Source organism: Erpetoichthys calabaricus, chromosome 18, assembly GCF_900747795.2.
Source record: "Erpetoichthys calabaricus chromosome 18, fErpCal1.3, whole genome shotgun sequence".
NCBI lineage: Eukaryota > Metazoa > Chordata > Cladistia > Polypteriformes > Polypteridae > Erpetoichthys > Erpetoichthys calabaricus.
The window spans coordinates 47,469,821-47,492,082 of record NC_041411.2 but is presented as its reverse complement, the minus strand read 5'-3'; the positions used below and the strand labels follow the sequence as shown (position 1 = coordinate 47,492,082).

Below are 22,262 nucleotides of genomic sequence, written 5' to 3'. Positions count from 1 at the left end.
ACTGAAGGAGCTGAACTTTTTCACTGTAAGCATAAAGAATCTTAAGTGATGAGTCTAAAATTTTATAAAGATAGTAGCATAGATCTCACTGGTGTCTGTAACAAGAAACTTGTTTAGGGTAAAATGTAAGAAATATTTCTGTTCAACCGAAGAGCTACATATGAATGGAATCAGTTACCAAATAGTTTAGTAAATAATAGTGCTCTGGACAACTTCAATTTGCGATGAGAATATTTTGCTTAAGTCATTAATTGGAATCAGCCACACAAAATTGTGCTGAATAACCCATTCTTATGTTTTGTTAAATGTTTTGTGCCCTATTTAAAGCACTTAGTGGCTTTCTAGTGTTTCTACTCTTAAATGGTATCTTCCCTATGCAAAAACAAGGTGAAATGACCTTACATTAAACTTTTCATTGACATTATTAGCCGTCTGTGTGTGTTTGGAATAGCACCTTGCTTGAGTATGTTTCATAAGGGGTGCTGTAATATACTATATATTCATTGACAAATAATGAAGTGCATGTTCTCACTGGACAAGTGTCAATGCAGATAAAAGATCAGTGCAGAGATCCGCTTAATGAAAAATGTTGTTTGTAAATGTACTTTTGCTCCATAACACCTTTTGAAGTGTGGATTCATACCAATCATTTTGCAAAAGGCTCTTTCCAACCTATTGAGCTAACTATCTAGTATGTTATCAAATGCCTCTCAATTTAATCAGATTTGTTGGAGGAAAAAGGACTGAATCAATCCACTGTTGAAAGTTTTAGTTCTTAACTCTAGTCAGTAATTCATTGTCCCCGTAGCACTAAAATTACCCCACACAGCTGTGTCTGCTAGCTGAAATAAGAATACGACCAGTCAGCTTTTCTACCTTGACACACAAGAAAAATAAATAGTAATTATAGTTTAAGTCAGAGTCAGCATTTTGCATCCACTGAAAGCATGATCAAAAGTGTCTTAAATATTTCATTTTAGGATTTAACCATATATTTGTAAAGATTCTACTATGCCCTATAATAAACAGCAATGCAAATTACTATGTTAACGCTTCTTAGGATCATTTTAGGCAGAAGCTTACAACAGAATGAAGGTTCTTTTGCAGTGGCTTTACTCGATCCTGTGTCTCTAGAGATACAGTATATTATTTGAAAAGACAGCAAAATTGTTTCTGTTTGCAAATTAAGTGCATCTACTATGCATCACTACAGTTCCCTTCATATCCCACCTATTTTTTTGAGGTGAGATTCTGGTTGATATTTCTCTGAGATGGACTACGTAACTCCATATGTCTAATAAATTCTCAATTGCTACCAAACCAGAAAGGACATACAATCATTTCAAAGCACTCTGAGTGTATCTGCTAATAAGTTATACTGTATTTATCAATGTAAAAACATTTCACTAAAAACTACTGCTTTTCTTATCAGAGTGATCATATGATTTAATATCTTTGATAGTGTTTACAAACATTTATTTTCACTTTTCATACTAAAATCACTTAATTGAGGAATTAAAATTACAACTGTGTTTCTTTATGGGTGTGATGGGCTTGTATTTTTAATCATGTTTTATTCATTTTATGCAAGGCGTCATAATGACCACATTTTAAATACTCAAAACAAATTTGACACTTCCTACGGATCAGAGAAAATAAAAGAGTCAATATTAAGTAATCACTGAAAGGTATTAAAACAATGTTAGCAATTGTTATGCATTCTTAATTAATTGTGGATAACAATGCCAGAAATTAAAGAAATTTGAACTGTATCTTGTAAAGCGATTTAATTTTTGTTTTAATTTTATATAAAACTTCAAACCCCTATCCAAGTGTGTTATGGTCAATGGGTTAGTATTCTTCCATTAGAGGAAGTAAGAAGGCATGCTAGTAATGTTTCTCAAATAATCACAACAGATTGTTCATTATGCATTTATCACAATTGTGGGGACACCTGGCTAACTTTAGTAAATCCAGAAAATGGCTATTAACATAAATATTGTTTACTAGCCGACGGCCGCCGTACCATACGGCGGTGTAAGAATAGGAACGGAAAACGGTGAGAAAGGAATTCAGAAATCAAGAAGAAATAAATACTTCTTGAAAGATGCAGTGTGCATGTAGAATTTCCGGCCAAGCAGGATTACATGTGAAAGTGATAAATAAATCAGGCTTTCCGAATTTACGTACTATGGCCATGGCATCCTGATAGTTTTGTTGCATGTACAGTGCATCCGGAAAGTATTCACAGCGCATCACTTTTTCCACATTTTGTTATGTTACAGCCTTATTCCAAAATGGATTAAATTCATTTTTTTCCTCAGAATTCTACACACAACACCCCATAATGACAACGTGAAAAAAGTTTGAGGTTTTTGCAAATTTATTAAAAATAAAAAAACTGAGAAATCCCATGTACATAAGTATTCACAGCCTTTGCTCAATACTTTGTCGATGCACTTTTGGCAGCAATTACAGCCTCAAGTCTTTTTGAATATGATGCCACAAGCTTGGCACACCTATCCTTGGCCAGTTTCGCCCATTCCTCTTTGCAGCACCTCTCAAACTCCATCAGGTTGGATGGGAAGCGTCGGTGCACAGCCATTTTAAGATCTCCCCAGAGATGTTCAATCGGATTCAAGTTTGGGCTCTGGCTGGACCACTCAAGGACATTCACAGAGCTGTCCTGAAGCCACTCCTTTGATATCTTGGCTGTGTGCTTAGGGTCGTTGTCCTGCTGAAAGATGAACCGTCGCCCCAGTCTGAGGTCAAGAGCGCTCTGGAGCAGGTTTTCATCCAGGATGTGTCTGTACATTGCTGCAGTCATCTTTCCCTTTATCCTGACTAGTCTCCCAGTCCCCGCCGCTGAAAAACATCCCCACAGCATGATGCTGCCACCACCATGCTTCACTGTAGGGATGGTATTGGCCTGGTGATGAGCGGTGCCTGGTTTCCTCCAAACGTGACGCCTGGCATTCACACCAAAGAGTTCAATCTTTGTCTCATCAGACCAGAGAATTTTCTTTCTCATGGTCTGAGAGTCCTTCACGTGCCTTTTGGCAAACTCCAGGCGGGCTGCCATGTGCCTTTTACTAAGGAGTGGCTTCCGTCTGGCCACTCTACCATACAGGCCTGATTGGTGGATTGCTGCAAAGATGGTTGTCCTTCTGGAAGGTTCTCCTCTCTCCACAGAGGACCTCTGGAACTCTGACAGAGTGACCATCGGGTTCTTGGTCACCTCCCTGACTAAGGCCCTTCTCCCCCGATCGCTCAGTTTAGATGACCGGCCAGCTCTAGGAAGAGTCCTGGTGGTTTTGAACTTCTTCCACTTACAGATGATGGAGGCCACTGTGCTCATTGGGACCTTCAAAGCAGCAGAAATTTTTCTGTAACCTTTCACAGATTTGTGCCTCAAGACATTCCTGTCTCAGATGTCTACAGACAATTCCCTTGACTTCATGCTTGGTTTGTGCTCTGACATGACTGTCAACTGTGGGACCTTATATAGACAGGTGTGTGCCTTTCCAAATCATGTCCAGTCAACTGAATTTACCACAGGTGGACTCCAATTAAGCTGCAGAAACATCTCAAGGATGATCAGGGGAAACAGGATGCACCTGAGCTCAATTTTGAGGCTGTGAATACTTATGTACATGTGCTTTCTCAATTTTTTTATTTTTAATAAATTTGCAAAAATCTCAAGTAAACTTTTTTCACGTTGTCATTATGGGGTGTTGTGTGTGGATTCTGTGGAAAAAAATGAATTTAATCCATTCCAGATAAAGATGGCGCCGACTGTTGAGGCACGCCGTCAGCCACTCTGGCTTTTGTGTTTCTTGTTACTCCTGCTTTTTTCTCGGCTTACTTACTCCTGTGATGCTCTTCCTGACTCGATCATTCGTTATGATCGCTTCACCCTTCTGGCTCTTCGAACGAGTGCGGGGGTTTCTCGACATTTGACTCCGGAGTTCAGTCAAACCTTTGGCCGACTGTTTGAGGAAGTCCCGGCCTTCCTCATCACTGTCCACGGCTTGGCCGGTCGCCGATGGAAACGCCGCCGCCGTGGGAAGCGTGGAGGCACCAGGGCTCGGCTCCGAGCCTCCCGGATCCTCTCTAGGAACAAGTCTCCTGGCTCCCAACATGAGTCAATGCTCCCGAAATGCCTCTTGCCCTCGGATGCTCCGGTACACTTCCCTGCCTCGCTCCGTCACCGCCGCCGGGGAGTGAACTTTAACAACCTACGCCGCATCACGACAATGACAGCCACCACGGCTGGTGCGTCTTTGTTAACGTCGTCCCAGCCGGTTTGTTTTGCGCTGATAAATGCCAGATCGGTCGTGAACAAAACTTTCATCCTGAAAGACTTTTTTCTTTCCAATGGCCTGGATTTTTTATGTACTGCTGAAACCTGGATTTTACCGGGCGAGACGCTCTCACTCACTGAAGTTTTGCCCCCGGGATGTTCCTTTATCAACACGCCGAGAGCGCAGCGCCGCGGCGGGGGCTTATTGACCTTATTTAAATCTGATTTTATCTGCAAACGCCCTTCCCTTCCGCTTTCATTTTCCCCTTTAACTTTTGAGCTCAGTATGTTTGAACTTGTCTGTTCTCCACCGCTGCTGTGCACACTCATCTATCGCCCCCCAAAATATAATAAGGACTTTTTAGACGAATTTGCAGCTTTTTTGGCTGATATTACCTGCAGATATGATCGCTTCCTTTGTTTGGGTGATTTTAATATCCATGTTTGCTGTCCCGTTAAACCTCTAGCAAAAGACTTTCTGGACATTATTGACTCCTTTGGTCTTTCTCAACTAGTCAATGGACCAACACATGGACAGGCTCACACACTGGACCTGGTTCTTTCTCGCGGTCTCAGAATCAGTGACTTGGACATTCTGCCTCCCAGTTTTTCTGATCACTCGTCTGTTCTGTTTAATTTGGATTTGGTCTCTGCTGAGCATGGTAAATCCACCACTACCCGTCCCTTCCGTGTCATTTCCCCTTCTGCTGCTGAAGATTTTGCAGCTGCTTTTTCATCAATCTCCACATCATGTGAATCCACGGATGCTGATGTTTTATTGCAAACCTTCTATACTTCCTGCTGTTCTGTGATGGATGTTGTAGCCCCACTCAAACAGAGACAATCCAAAGTCAAGCATGACCCATGGCTAAATGAACAAACTCGCTCCATCAGGCAAAACTGTAGGCGGCTAGAACGTAAATGGAGGAAAGATGGTCTCACTGTTACCTTTGACTGCATGAGAGACATGTGGTCTCAATACCAGAGAGCAGTCAGAGGTGCAAGGAACCGTTTTTTTACTGACATCATCTCAAAAAATTCTGGCAATCAACGTGTCTTATACAAAACACTGAATGCTGTCCTCTCTCCAGCTGCAACTGTTTTCTCTTCTCCCTCCAATGCTCTTTGTAATCAGATCCTTACGTTTTTTCTGGATAAGGTCATGAACATTAGATCCCAGATCTCCATTTCTTCTTCTGGCTCTATTGATTTAGCCATTCCTGTACACGGCTCCCTCACTAGCTTTGAACCCATTTCGCTCCCCCATCTGGAAAAAATCGTCGCCTCAATGAAGCCTTCAGGCTCTCCGGACGATGTGGTGCCGTCCAGACTGCTGAAAGATGTCTTTCCTGTGATTCGATATGATGTCTTAAAGATCATAACTAGTAGTCTATCTTCGGCTACAGTTCCTTGTGCTTTCAAACACGCAGTTGTACATCCAATCGTGAAAAAACCTGATCTTGACCCTGCCGTCTTCTCCAATCTTCGTCCAATTTCCAAACTACCTTTCCTGTCAAAATTACTCGAAAAAGTAGTTTATGAGCAATTAATTCACCACCTACAGGACCATCAGGTAATGGACCTTTTTCAGTCAGGCTTTAGGCCCCAACACAGCACAGAAACCGCGCATTTACGTGTCCTAAATGATGTCCTTTTGGCATTGGACTCAGGACTCTACGTGATTATGGTTCTTCTCGATTTATCTGCTGCCTTCGACACAATCGACCACGACATCATGATCTTCCGACTCGAATCCTGGGTTGGTGTATCTGGCTTAGCCCTCGACTGGTTCAGGTCATATTTCTGCAACAGGACCCTTAGAGTCATGCTAGATGATTTTTCATCTGAATCAGTACCACTCCCATGTGGTGTCCCCCAGGGTTCCATTTTGGGGCCACTACTTTTTTCAATTTACATCCTGCCTTTAGGTGCAATTTTTAGAAAACATGCAATCTCGTATCACCTATATGCTGATGACTGCCAAATTTATTTCTCCCTCAAGTCAACTGACTCCACTAAACCTCTTCTCAACTGCTTATCTGACATTAAGGACTGGCTGGCTGTAAACTTCCTTCACCTGAACGATTCAAAAACCGAGGTCATTGTTTTTAGTCCCGACCGCAAACAGACCCTACCCCTTGACCTCGACTTTCTTCCCATTCCAGTAACTTCGTCTGTTTCAAATCTTGGAATCAAAATGGATATGGTCCTGAAAATGGATGCTCAAGTCAACAGCACAGTAAAATCCTGCTTTTTCCATCTCAGGCGAATTGCCAAACTCAAACCAATTCTGCCTTACCACCTCCTGGAATCAGTAATCCATGCATTCATTACGTCCCGGCTCGACTATTCTAATTCCTGCCTATATGGTATTAGTAAAGCCACTCTTTCGAGACTCCAATTGGTTCAAAATGCGGCTGCAAGACTTTTAACTGGAAGCAGCAGAAGCAAACACATTACACCGATTTTAAAAACCCTACACTGGCTGCCGGTTAGTTTCAGAATTGATTTTAAGATACTCCTCTTAACCTATAAGGCACTAAATGGTCTAGCCCCTGCCTACTTGAGTGTCTTGCTCCATCGTCACAATCCCCCTCGTGTTCTTAGATCCGCAGATCAGCTGCTCCTAACCGTTCCCAAGGCACATTTTAAAGCTCGTGGTGAAAGGGCTTTTTCTGTCTGTGCACCCAAGCTCTGGAACTCCTTACCTTTAGTGGTTAGGCAGGCCGCTTCAGTCACCACATTCAAATCAAACCTAAAAACTCACTTCTTCACATTGGCTTTTAATTCTTAACCTGTCTTATTCCCACTTGCTTTTTGCTATTTCTCTGTTTTATTGGGTCCCCTGACCTGTTTTTTTTAGTGTCTCTGTTTTAATTCTCTCTTAATGTTTGTTTTTTTTTAATTTTTTGCTTTTAGTCTTGCTTGTTTTAACTGTACAGCGCTTCGGTCAGTTGTAATGCTGTGTTTTTAAGCGCTTAACAAATAAAAATGGTATGGTATGGTATTCTGGAATAAGGCTGTAACATAACAAAATGTGGAAAAAGTGATGCGCTGTGAATACTTTCTGGATTCACTGTATGTTGCACTTCCTGGAAATGTGGACGGTAATACGATCATTTCACCTACACGTACGTTGTTATTTTCAGCGTTTGCTTGCTGTGCGTCAGATAGTCCTTTGTATTGTTCCACGTGCAGATCTTGTTGATGTAATCTGAGATAGTTGAGATGCGCGCCCTCTGTTTAACATATGCATCTACGACGTACTGTTGCAATAGTTTACCGCTGGAGTGTAAAATACTAAATGTATTCCTCATTGCTAATCTGTACGCGTAAAATTGGCATTGAGTAAGCCTTATTCGCTTGGCGGTTCTTTTATCGGGAACATGTTGTAAATCTGTGTGCCAGCCAATGTCTCCGTAAGGGAATAAAAGTGGGTAAACCATAGGATTGCAATTCATATTGAGCGTGGAAATCTGTTTACAGGAGTTGCCTATGGGATAGATGCAAAGGTTCCTTTTGGCAGGCATTTCGCCATCTTCTCTGACGAAAATCACTGCAACATCAGTGTGACATGTCGGGGCATTGTATCGTCGTAAATCCTGCCTAGAGTTTTCCTTAAAAACCATTCGTACAGATGCTTTTGGATTGGACTGAGCGATTTCATGCATGTGTTTGTATGATTTAGCGATGGGGTTGATGGTTCTGAGCATGGAATCTAGCTGGAGAAGTACATTTTCGCTGCATGCAGAGTTTGCTTTATTTTGTAAGCGTACTTTAGTAGCTTGCGCTGTATCAAAAACATACAACTGTCCATATCCTGGAGAGGTAGAAGTGTTAGCGTATAGTGGAGAGATTTGGTGATAAATTTTCCCGTGTATTTTAAAACAGTATGGTCCGTGGCCAGGACGTTGAGTTATCTGTGCACCCATGGAAGCAAACGCTAGAGAAGAGTGGTATTCTCGAATGTGTTCACAATAATTTTTAGCTTCTGATATTTGCTGTGTAAGAAGCTGTTGTAAAGACACAGGTGGCTCTCGCAAAGGTGGTAAAGCTACTTTACCGCTGTGTCAGCATCTCGAGTACTTGTTGGATGTATTACGCTCAGCAGGCCAGTATAGTGCATGACATGGAAGAGGATGAATAGGAATCGAGAAATGCCACGTTGGCTGCGTGTGGGCGGGACCGGTTTTGAAGTGGAAGCAGGACGAAACAGAAGATATATATATATATATATATATATATATATATATATATATATATATATATATATATATATATATATAAGAGATTAAAAAGTAATATCACATTGCTGTTACCACAAAAACAGCCACTAGAGGGTTAGGGATTATTGTGAATCTAAGACTGACTGATAAAAATAGAAAGATTTCTTTCCAACATAGTGTGAGCAGAGGGTAATTTCAAAACACGTGACTTTGTGAAATAGGTGCTGGACGGCATCACTCACAATTAGGGTCTTGATCTGGATACATTTTGAATAGTCTGAATTGTATAAAATGTCTGCAGTGCCAAGTTAAACTAAATTATGTTAGATACTAACTGAGGAAAAGTATATTTTTTTAAAAGCAGACTTCCATTTATTATTTGAAGTTTTGACTGAAAAAGATTATTCCAAAAATTACAAAAGTACGTCTTATGCATTTACACTCAGAATAACAGGTTTATAATATAGTTATACACCTTCATAAATAGTATGGTATCCGATGCTGTGATTATACTGTGTTTTCAGTAGCAAACATGTGAGTAGTATTATTGGTTATAATCAAAAGAAGCAAACTGCGGAATTAAACAGTTGTCAGTCTCCAATAACTTTAACACATAATTACACTTTCTATAGCTTGCAATAATCACTACATTCACAAAGATCATTTACATATAAAATGAATCAAAATAAACTGCATATGTAGAAAAAAAAAATAATCTAGACTAAGCCCTTATTGTGGAGTAGCTTTTGTATGGCATTCAATGACTAGACACTAACGTACTGGATTTTTCTTAAAACTGTCAACTTCATCTTGTGAAAGCAAGAAATATCACGATGACTTGTTAGACTGCAAAAAGGTCAGGGGCACAATTAAGATTCTGGCAATTCTTAAGCAGAATCAACTATATTAATAAAAAAAAAATTGTGCAAAGGGATATTTTATTGTATATCTGCAGGAAAAAAATGTTAAAGAGTACATCTGTATTGAAACGTAATAATGTCATGGCTACATCATTTTAATCTTTTAAAACATTTTTATGAAAGTTTATTTATTTATTTATTAAGAGTGGAAGAACCATTAACTGTTCTTTCCTTAAAATATATTAAACGTATCTATTACGCATTGCTGGAGGGAGTACAATGTGCCATATTAATGTATTTTCACTAAAATCAAATAAAATTCAAAATCATAAACTAAGCAATTAACTATGACTCCAGATTATCACACAACTTCTAAACAGACTATGTTGTAAGCAGCAGTAAATCGGTGGGATGACTTTAAGCATTAGATTATCAGTAGTTTAACAAGGGACTTGTCAGTAGCAGTCAATTGTTTAGGTTTTGTTGAAACTTTAAACATTAGCAATAGAAACACATTTGAGTAACAGGTTTGCTTTATTATTCATTTACACCAACCTTATAAAAATAAGTCTTAAGAAATCACTTCAACAAAGATCTCAAATCAATGTGCAAATAATTCTTATTGTGAAAAGACCATTCAAAAGGGCTTTTCAGAGTAAACAGCACTCAAATAGCAGGAGACCTAGCCAACAAGAATGAATTCTTTACAGCCAGAAATATTAGGTATAGCTATGGTATCTATAACATGAATGTCACTCACTAAGACTTTAAGTGATACTCCAGTAGTCACTATGGAATGGTTGTAGCATTTCACAATTTGCATTACAAATCGGTGTAGAATCAATTTTGATTTACAAAATCATATTCAGAAAGAATAAAATAAATGTGTACTGTGAATCAGGCCACAACCTGGCCAATATAATCAATGTATCTATTTTGCTGGGGAAATGTCCGTAAGAACACTATAAATGAGGTACACTGACCTTTTAATATCATTCCCAGATTCCAAAAATAACCTGTTTCTAGTCAAGATAAGCAGGAAAAAACCAGGTACAAGCATTTACAAGTTATGTTTACAATGTGTAACAAACTAAGGACACACAAATACAAAAGTATCTGCAGGGAAAACTAACTTTAAAAAGTAAAATGGTACATTACAGTTATATGCAAGTTTCTTTTGCTTCATAAAGTTATTATCTTTGAGAAAAAATATTTTCAGTGGAGATTTTTACCTAGTCAAAAGACAGACAAAGGTTTTACTTACACGACTACAGCCTATTATACGATGTGCTACAGTTTTTTAGATAGTTTAATAGGCAGATAAAGTCTAAATGTGAATATTGACTTGTGCAATATTTTGATTATTTTTTAAATGATATTTTTTATAGGTTTAATTTTCAAAGTTTGTATTGATCAAATAAATAAACTAATAATTTAACAAACTGTAAATTGCATCTTTTAAGCAAGCAATATGTAAAAACCTAAACAAGAAAATAAAATTCACAGAACACTCTAAATAATATATTTAACTAACAAGTATAATATCCATAACAAAAAATACTATATTAGGAATAAAACAGCCTTCTGAACATTTTAGACATTTTGCTTTGAACTTCTGGTCCAAACATGTAAAACATTTCCCTTGCAGGTCATGTTTTCCCATGTCATTCTTAAAACTGCAAAATCCTAAAGGAATTGATACTATTTTCAGAATGGTTTCTCTTTTTCTTTCTTTCTTTCTTTCTTTCGCAAGTAAAGAAAACTTGGTACACTTACAACATGCATTTCTATACAGGAGAAATGGGTCTTGCAGCTGGAAGTCAAGATCTTTGGTGATTGGCTCTGTTCGGTTATCCATACTAAGCCGATTCATAATGGTGAAGCCATGTTGAGGTGATGTTGATCTATATTTCAAAGAATATTGCAAAAATTTACAAGGGATATCAAATCACAATTAGAAGAAAGTTAAAAATAGCTTCTATGCTGAGCTGGAAAAAATACACATTGAAAACTTTTTTTTTTAAATATATAAACTTGCTTCCCACAAACAAAGCTTGGCCTCTTATTTATGGACCTTAAGGTAAATATGCCACTTGCTATAGCTGCATTAATGTGAGGTCATGGAAAAAACAAAATTTTGACCTGTTTCACAAAAAGCATACACCAAAATGAAAAACTAAAAAACATTTAGAAATCAGAAGGGCAGAAAGGTATGCTGCTCATAAATATTAAAAAACAGACAAAGAGTTTAATAGACTCTTTCCCAACAAAGCTGTGGCCTACTCCATTACCTTCTCCACCAACATACTGTACTGTGTTATCCACCTATTCCACTGTCATGAGCATTGTACATCGTACAAAAAAAAAACATTTTAATGTGCACAAAAGTGTTAATACAGGTTTGAATGGTCCCATAAAGTGATGGTTTTCAAGGGGGTGGCACTAATGAAGAGAAGGAGTCACATTGCATGACAGATGCAGTCAAAATATAGAACCTTTTTATTGAACAAATTTTGCAAACAACTATTTTGACAACATATTTTCAACCATCCCATCATTAAACTGCATAATATTTAAACTAATAAATAATAACAATAAAATAAATAAAAGTTCAACTTCCACTAATAATAACAATAAAATAAATAGTGCAAATTCCAGTAATAATACTATTACTTCAAAGCTTCAAGCCCAGATACATTATACAGTATTCAAGAATTGAGAAAAAAAAAGTGAATGTGTATTCACACATTTGAACATAATGAACAAGGCACTTATGTAAATCTTAGCCATTACAAATTCTGGGCAAGGAAATCCAGACGGTCAACAGCATCTGGTTTGAGTACTGCCCTGTGGCACATGACAATGTTCCCACCAGTACTGAAAGCTCTTTCAGTACGTGTTCAGCACAAGCTATAGGAACGTGTTCAGCACCACAATCAGCTGGGGTCAGATCAGCTGATCCCGGTACCTCACTTTCATTTTTGATCTCCATCTATTAGTGTTTCTCAAACTCGGTCCTGGGGACCCACTGTGGCTACAGGTTTTTGTTCCAACCAGATTCCTAATCAGTGACAACACCTGATAACACTGAGCTCATTTAATTAGCTGGTATTTTTTTTTCTTTTATTCAACATTCAGAAAAGCATGTTGTTTTACATTTATAAGACATTTATAAAATTTCAGCTTTTGCTATAGATTTAAATGCTTAACTTTCTTTTGTTGATTTCATTATGCTTTGCCCTTTCTCTGTGCAGTTTTTTCCCCCTTCGTTGTATCTTAATAATGACAACTTAAAATGAGCAGATCAGATACGCTGGCAAACAACACACTGAATAATCAAAGGCTGCAACTACTTTAGCGTCACACCCACTAATTAGTAAATAATGGATTAATTAAACAATTAGAACACCTTGAAAAGTAGAATGAAAATCAAGATGAAAATACTGTTAAAAAGAAAAAAAATACATTATTCCTATATAACTGCTTGGTACATTTTAATTTTTTTTTTTTTTTTTTTTAACAAACTTAGTTTTCTAATTAATATATTGTTCCCTAAACACAGAACTTGGGAAATATCAGTTCACTTAATTAGCCCAGGAGTTCAATTAAAAACAGAAGCTGATTGGAACAAAAACCTGCAGCAACAGGGGGTCCCCAGGACCGACGTTGAGAACCCCTGATCTATATGATCACTTGCATCAAAATCGGAGTCTCAAACGATAGCTAGCTAGACTGAGGCATCTCACAACGTGGGAGTTTCAGACAACGTATCGTAATGCATCGATCGGCCCACAGAAAAGTTTGTTTGCCGCGCCAACTTGAAAATGTATATTTTACACAATTTTATATAAATTATCGTCTCGCTTTCAACATCATAACTTCGAAAAATCTAAGTTGAACTATCGTAAGTAGGGGACTGACTACCTGTATTGACTGATAATAGAGATAACAGAAAACTGATTATACACACTTTCATTATACATTTCTTATTGTAGTGTCTCAGCCAGGTTGAAGCCTTTTTTTTTTTTTTTTTGAAGTGACTGTTGAATCCGACTGAGGGAAGGCGGAGTACAGCGCAGAGGAATGACAGCAGGGGCATGATAGACGCGGTAAGGGGGGGCGACACCCGGGACGGGAGAAGGGGGGAGTGTGGTGAGTTGGAGAAGGAACTGGAAGGTTGTGTGGTGGGGTTACAAAGTCGGCGTTCTTATTTCTTGACTGTTCAAATAAACTTTTGTGAGACTTTACTACGTCTGTCTGTTTTTTTTTCTTCTCGAACCTGACACGGAGGTTGCTACATTATTACTATAGTATGTTTTTACTACCATTACTTAAAATAGTTTATTTTAATAACTATTACATACCTATGGCTGTGTGAAGCCTGTGTCCAAAGCACTGGAGTCTTGTCCAATTGTTAATTTTGACAGCTTTCTTGATGTTGGCCCCACTGTCCGTTGTGATGGCCTCTGCTCTGCAAGCCCCCAGGAATTGGGTGCCTCCAGCAAGCCTGCAGCAAGTAATTCGCCAGTGTGGTCATTTGGAAAATAGCTTGTTTGGAGACAATAACTTTTCAATAGCCAGTCATCATTTATAAAATGAATCGTCAGGCTCAGATATGGCTCCATAGTGCGACTTGACCACACATCTGCTGTAGTTGAATAGTCGGTGACTGTAGCCACCTCTGCTTGTAACTTCCCTCTGTGTTCTCGGTACAAGTCGGGGATCGCCGTTTGGCTAAAGTACTTGCGACTTGGGATCACATATGTGGGATCCAGTGTCTTGATCATAGCCCTGAATCCGCCTTTCTCCACAGTACTTAACGGAACCATATCTTTGGCTATATGGACTGTAATGGCGTTGGTTATCTCGATCCACCGCTTGCTTTTTTTGTCGTAGGCAGTACTTCTAGCAAACGCGTCTACAAGTGACATCTGACTTGAATGTCCCCTAGGTTTTTCAGTTTTACCTGTGGACGTGGAGGGTGCCAATCTTAGTTCCATGCATTCATGGTACTCCAACGCATGTTTGCGGCTAAGGTGGTGCAGCAAATTGCTCATGTTGCCGCCTCCGGCAACAACTTTAGCTCGACAGCATTTACAATAAATAGTTGTTTGGTCCACATCCGACTTTTTAAAGCCAAAGTATCTCCAGACAACAGACACGGCTCCTTTCTTCGGCAAAAGTTCTTCTGTGTCATCATATTTAACTTTATCATCTGCTACAGCTTCAGTTTTACAATGTTCACCGTCCATTTTCATTGCGCAATACTTCCACTAACACATGCGTGTTTAGCGGTGTAGCAGTGAAAAAGGTCCCCTCTTAAACAGTTTCCCGCTGCGCCAGGTTCCGAACATTGCTGAGCCTATTTTAACCGGTGTTGCAGTATGAGAAAAATCCATATCATAACAAAAATAAAAAATGGTTTTTGGTATGAACCGGTATACCGCCCAGCACTAATCGTACCCGCTTCTCTCCTTCCTCTGTTTTGCTAAACAGTACAATCACCACTTGCATTACAAGGTTTGGGGACAGTTTTTTTTATCCAGAGGTGAGAAGGCTATTCCACAACCATACTGCAGGGGGGCTGTTCGCACACCTAGACGATACGGACGCTCGTCTAAAAATGCTGAAAGATTATCTTCACGTTGCTACCTTCTGTGCAGCTGCTTCGTGAAGCGACATGCTGCACAGTGCTTCGCATACTTAAAAGCACGAAGGGCACGTATTGATTTTCGATTGTTTGTTTTTCTCTGTCTCTCTCTCTCTCTATCTCTCTCTCTTTGCTCCTGACGGAGGGGATGTGAGCTGCCGCCTTCAACAGCTTTGTGCCGCGGTGCTTCGCATACTTAAAAGCCAAACAGCCCTATTGATTTGTTTGCTTTTCTCTATCTCTCTGACATTATCTGCTCCTGACGCGCACTCCTTTGAAGAGGAAGATATGTTTGCATTCTTTTAATTGTGAGACGGAACTGTCATCTCTGTCTTGTCATGGAGCACAGTTTAAACTTTTGAAAAAGAGACAAATGCTTGTTTGCAGTGTTTGAATAACGTTCCTGTCTCTCTACAACCTCCTGTGTTTCTGCGCAAATCTGTGACCCAAGCATGACAATATAAAAATAACCACATAAACATATGGTTTCTACTTCGCGGATTTTCTTATTTCGTGGGTGGCTCTGGAACGCAACCCCCACGATGGAGGAGGAATTACTGTATATCCAATGGTCTAAATTATATTGCAAGTGTAATTTCAAACAGCTTACCGGGTGAAGATCTTTAAGACACCACACTGCCCAATACTAACTACACATTTAACCACCGGAAAATGATTTCATAGTACTTGTAAGGAGTATATTTTAACAGCTCTGAAAACGCAGATGGCAAGTACATGGTTTATGTTATAGCATATACTAGTGTCAAATGTGTAAAGAGCACACACAGCAAAAGGAGTAACAGGAGTTTGTCAGGATCAGAATTCACTGCCATCTCATCTTGCACAGGCAGCCTTTAACTAAGATTTTAACTCCACAACAGGTTCTTATTTTATGTTTAAGAATTATGAACTGCAGTTAGCCAGACCTTCAACTTCTGTATCACTCTATTTCAGACGCTACAAGATTCATTTACTCAGTTTTAATATGTAAAAAGGACTGTGCAAAATGCTATTAAAAACACACTTACTCTACTAGCATATTAGTACATGCAATTACATTCTGTTAATGTACTGTTATGTTCTACTTCCCAAGTGTTGATGCAGATAAACAGCAAGTTAAACTCCACACATAACTCAGGAACCAAGTGCCATTATTTCTTTAATTAACTTTCCAAAAGACACAAATGAATGGGAGTGAAACTGTATACTTGTAGAAATGAAACTACAGCGGTTATTCTTAAACTGTTACTGAAGTTAATTAATACATATTTTGTCAACTCCATAGCAACAGTACCAAATCTGATGCAATGTAAATACACTACAATATTTCACCAATCTAGTGATTTTATAAACTTTACACCTATAAATCAATAATATTTGGCAAAATAAATTTCAAAACATGCAAGTAAAAAAAACTTACAGCCAATGATTTCTGGACCTACAACAGGAGGATTCATAAAGATAGTGTCTCCATATACAATGTGCTTCTAACTGGCTTCCCTCCTGCCACTATAAATCCAGTTGAACTTACCCTTCCTATAACTTACTACTCTTTTTAAAAAGAGAAAGGCAACATTAGAAATGTGTCATAAAATGTCTTTACATTACATTGGGAGGTTGTGCTAACCTCTAGATTTCAAACTTTAACGATTGTCTTTTTAATATAATTTTGACAGAATTTAATGCTAGGTTTAAAACAATATGACAAACCACTCTCATTCCCAACTACTACCTCTTGGAGCACTGCTTATAGAGCAGCTTGCCTAACATTAAATGCCTTTCTTGTACAGTAGATGTTGGGCTTACAAAATCCTCAATTTTCACCTCTGTTTTATCATTTTTGATGACCAAGTGTTGCAAAGCTGGCAAGACACTGTTTGGCAAGTATCAGCAGAGTTCTCAAGATACTTAATAAAAGTGATAACTTTGAAATGCTAAATTCTACTTTTATCAGGAGTTTGTGCACCCCGCTTCACTTAAACATACAGGCCAGACAAGCTCTTGGATGTTACTACATGCACAAATCCAGGATAAGGCAAGTAACCCGCAAAGTCAGAGACATGGTTTCTTAAAAGCCTCTGTTTACATGTGCAAGTACGTTTCTGGAGTTCTCTTTTGGGCAAAGCACTCCAACATTATTAAACTGCACAAAAAACGCTGAATGTCATCATCTGTTGCCGTCAATCTGAGAACAAGTATGAAGCTGGTGATTATTTTCTTTTATTTCATAAATACATTTAGTCCTTCATGTGCTGTGAAGTAAAGAACTTCCACCATCCCTTTTTTACATCCTCGACCTGAGACAGCAAGAATTTGCAGTATTAACATGGGCTCCTACGTCACCCAATCACACTGTTTCAACACATGGAAATAACTGGATTAAAACTAAACTGATATTTTATTAATATGTTTCAGTTACCTGATTTCATGCAGCACAATTATTTCTGCTTGTCTGTGCAACTGATCCTTGAAAAAGGGTGGCATAATGGCACATGGAGTGACAGCAGTGAAGAGTAGGGCTGGGTATTGGCACTGATGTCCCAATTCAACTCAGTTCTTCCAATATCGATTTTATCTTGACTGAAATAGCGTGCACTGATATATTTGAAGTGGTGGCTTTTTTAGAGAATATTAAATTTCCATGTACACACCCTTCATTTAAACCATTAGCCAAATTTACTCCTCTGTTGGACATTTAAAATAATTTTGAATTAGACTTGCATCTTTCTATAATTCTACAAGTTACACATATCTTCAGTTTCTCATGTGTAGAAGTCACATTAATCAGTTTTCGAAAATGTGTCTTTAAACGTTGTCCTCAGACAAAAAGAAAGTGTTTTAAAATGAGGATCTAGAGCTGATGCTTGTTGACTGCGGCATTGAAAGCATGGAACATAAAACACAAAAAACTGGCCATTGTGACTGACGAAACCACTGATATGATCAATGCGGTGCAGCTCATGGGGTTACTCACATTGGCTGCTTTGTGCACACGCTCAATTTGGTATCACTGGCTGCTATGAAAATTCAACAACTGATAGCTTGTTCGGCCAGGTGAGGCGCGTTGCAAACCTTTTCCACTGTAGCAGTACAGCTAGCCATGTGCTTAAATAAAAGCAACTTTTATTGGACTTGCCAACAGACAAACTTGTGATTGATGTAGTCTCTGGATAAAACATTAATTGGAAATGCTAGAAAGGTTTTTGGAATAACAGCCAGTCACCTGAGCAGCTCTGCATATTGTATAAGCAGCAAGGTTCCTCCAGCTATGACTGGGATGCAGCATGCTTGTTTGTAACAGTCATTTTTAAAGCAGTAACATGTCACTGTCATGTAGGAATCAGCTGCCCTTTATAATCAACTGTTGCAAGTTTGGGCTACTCTCTCCACTGACCTGTGACACAAGACAATGCCTTGCTTAAGATCTTCTTAACACTAGAATTACCAGAGCCTACAAAAAAAATGTGTCTAAATGTGTCGATAAACCTAAGCAGCCTGCTATACCATCCCCACCACCGCCTCAGAATGGGCAAGAAGTTCTCCCATTTCCTGCCTTGATTGATTATCTGGAAGTGAGCTACCCAGAATTGTAAATCGAAAATAATTTGATGCGTGTTTTGTGTCTACAACAATCTGTCTAAACACATTTTTAAAACAGAAACGTTTTTCGTGTTTTAGTAATAAATAAAATGTAGACATGAACTGTATAATGTGTGAAGGCTGATGGCCAAATATCAAATAAACACTTTCACAAAAGGTGCAAGTACAATACGCTAGCTTCTGTGGTGTAGCGGTAAGATCCACTAACTTATAATCTGGAGGTCGTGAGTTCGAAACTGGCTCCCCAGCAAATTTACCGTTTTGAGTAGTGAGCTGCTCTTATTGTTAATATTATACAATAAAAACATTCATTTGATTTGTGTCTGTAACAGCCGGTGTAAATTTATAGTACTTGTAAAAGTTAGCATTTTTTTTTTTTTTTACTTTTATTCTCTCAGTCACGATCACAATACAACAACCACCCCGCACCCCCCATGGCCCCAGATCTGACATGGTTACTTTTTATCTGAAACTGGGAATAACTGCAGATGTGAGTGGTGTTTTGAGACAATGGAACTGAAAATTGTCTGATCAGGATGGATTAAAGCTGACACACAAACGCTGGTGAATCTGCCTGCTTCGTATCTCACAGTCACTTAAATTTTTTTTTTTTTTTTTTTAATTCAGTTTTATTGAGTGTTCCTGCTCACGCTGAATTTGTGTGCACCTTATGGTCCATGATGTCAAAGCCGCACTGACAAAAAAATAGAGACACATGTATATATGATATTTGGAATAATTAATTTTATGACCTGTATAGTACATTTCGGAAAACATTGTGGCACTGATGCAACATTATTCATATTCATTCGCATGCCTTCTTGCGCTTGTAATCAGTGCGTTTTTTTTTCCGATCTTGCCAGTGTCCACATTTGGGTGCATGGGGGTGTTTCTTTTGTACTCCAGGACATGCAGAGGAATGAATAGTACAGAGATGTCAGTTCTGCATTATATGCAATCATCAGATTCAAATGTTAACAGTTCCCACACACCCAAGGACAGTCCTTTCTACGTTTACGACATGTGTACCTGTTGCAATGTACACACTTCACTCTGTGCTGTGGTTACTATTACACTGAAGGGGCTGGGGGAAGCGGCTGTCTTGGAACAGAAGCTTGTCGACGTTGCATCCTCTTTTGCTTTATCCATCACCTTTTCTTGTAAGAAGTGACGACGAAGTTCCTCTGCAAGGTGAGTCATGAACACTCTTCTTTTCTCAGTGGCCCCCGTGCATGCCTTGTACAGTATATGTGCGTTAATCGCCGCGCCATACATGTTATAGCACACAGCAACCGACTACCTGTGTGCTCCTGACACACTGAATAAGCTCACGCATTCTGGTGCACAATGTCAACGCAGCACTGGGCAAAAAAGAAAGACAAATATATGTGACATTTTGAAGAAATCATTTTATGACCTGAATAGTACCAATCAGAAAACATTGTCGCACTAATGCAATATTATTTGAAAACAAAAAGCGTCAGTTTGGGTATGAATTTATACTGCCGCTGTTAGTTACAGTCAGATCAGAAGTGGGGTGGGGTGCGAGGGAGAGCGTGAACGTGACTGAGAGAAGAAGACTGAAAAAAAGCTAACTTTTAGAAATGCCATACAATTACAGCTGATCTGACGCTGTTCGTTTTCAAATAATATTGCATTATTGCTTCAGGGATTCTAGTGTTAACTGGGCTGCATCCCCACCCCCCCCACACAAAAATGCAAGTATGGTGATTATTTATTTAAAAGCTGCCAAACAGCCTCTGACCTCACTTTACCGCACCCACTTAGCTTGTTGACAACTAGTACTGCAGTTCTGTGTAAAAGAAGATTGAGAACCTGAACACTAAACAAATGCAGCAGATTGCAGAGAGAAAGAAAAATGGAGACAATGAGAAATCTATACTAATAAAACGCAAAGCCCTCACTCACTCACTGACTGACTCACTAACTGACTGACTCACTCATCACTAATTCTCCAACTTGCCGTGTAGGTGGAAGGCTGAAATTTGGCAGGCTCATTCCTTACAGCTTACTTACAAAAGTTAGGCAGGTTTCATTTCGAAATTCTACGCATAATGGTCATAACTGGAAACTCTTTTTTTGTCCATATACTGTAATAGAGTGCACCTCGATGGCCGTGGGAGGCGGACTTGCGTAATCACGTGAACTGACTGTGAACAAAGTACGTACAAAACAAGGAAGAGCCCCAAAGAGCGCTGAAGAAAACATTCATTACACAATTGAGAAGGCAGCGAAACAATAAGAAGCGAGCGAGTGACGCATTCAAGCATATTCATAAGTGCAGCTACTGCGGAAACAAAGCACAGTGTAAACCGTAAGTTTAAATTAAGTTTATAGAAACGCTCCCGCTACCGTTTGCAATACCATATTCACGACATACAAGTTTAATGAGAAGACACGAGGTATAAACAAGACTTTGGATCACTTTGTAACAGAGTTAAAATTGCTGTAGCGAGAAACTTTTAAGTGCCGGGTCTTAGCTAACATTAAATTAAGCCGTGGACATCGCAACATCACACAACAGAGCGGCTCACGTGAACTGACTGAACTTTGAGGCAAGATTGCTTTTCTCCTGTACAACTATACGTTGCATTCTCAACAGTAAGTTTGCACGGCTTGGTCATATTACAACCGGAGTGCTGAACTGACAACGTGGTATACAAACAGAACTATAACAATCGTAATAAACGAACAAAAAAACAGCGGAGAACCCGTGGATTAAATAAAAAGGCTGCTTCCTTGGCGAAGCAAGGAAAAAGGAAGACCTTATATGGCGTTCATTTATAAAACAGCGGAAAAGCTGTGTAAAGGCTGCTTCACAAAAAAACAGCAGAGCACCTTATATGAGCAGGCAGTCAGCTAAAGAAGGGAATCAATAAATAACTATAATCGTAATAAACAAACAAAAAATAGCGGAGAATCCGCGGACTACATAAAGGAAATGGGTACCTGAACAGAAAAGTGAGTCTCAAATAGCTACACAATAACTATTACAATCGTAATAAACGAACAATAAAAGAATACAGAACCGCTAAGCAAGGAGAAAGGACAGCCTTATATGGCGTTCGTTTATAAAACAATGGCGAGGCTGTGTAAAGGCAGCTTCACAAAAAAACAGATCCTTAACAAATTGTTATTGGTATATTTTCCCTCAATTTAAAAAGGTTTTCTTTTCTTCTTAATAATAATTTAAAAGCAGTACTTCGCCGGTGTGAAGCGCGGGGATTTGGATAGATACATATATACATTTATATATATACATATATATATACATATATATATATATATATGTATATATATATATATATGTGTGTATGTATATATATACATATATATATATATACATATATATATATATATACATACATATATACATATATACATACATACATACATATATATATACATATATACATATACATATATATACATACATATATATATACATATATATATATACATACATATGTATATATATATATAGTATACATATATAGTATACATATATAGTATACTATATATATATATATATATATATATAATATATATACATACTATATATATATATATTAAGTATATATAACTATTATCTCTATAGATAT

The 22,262-nt window shown here is 38.4% G+C and overlaps 2 protein-coding genes across 2 annotated transcripts in view; one reads left to right on the top strand and one right to left on the bottom strand.

Annotated features, from left to right (window-relative positions):
• Nucleotides 1-22,262, top strand: part of cacna1c (calcium channel, voltage-dependent, L type, alpha 1C subunit) — a 1,063,887-nt gene that overhangs the window by 13,690 nt on the left and 1,027,935 nt on the right. The window lies entirely within an intron of this gene.
• Nucleotides 1-22,262, bottom strand: part of dcp1b (decapping mRNA 1B) — a 191,758-nt gene that overhangs the window by 75,804 nt on the left and 93,692 nt on the right. Inside the window, exon 4 of the mRNA XM_028824370.2 lies at nucleotides 11,166-11,293. Coding sequence (XP_028680203.1) covers nucleotides 11,166-11,293 — 128 coding nt within the window. The remainder of the gene's footprint in view (nucleotides 1-11,165; nucleotides 11,294-22,262) is intronic.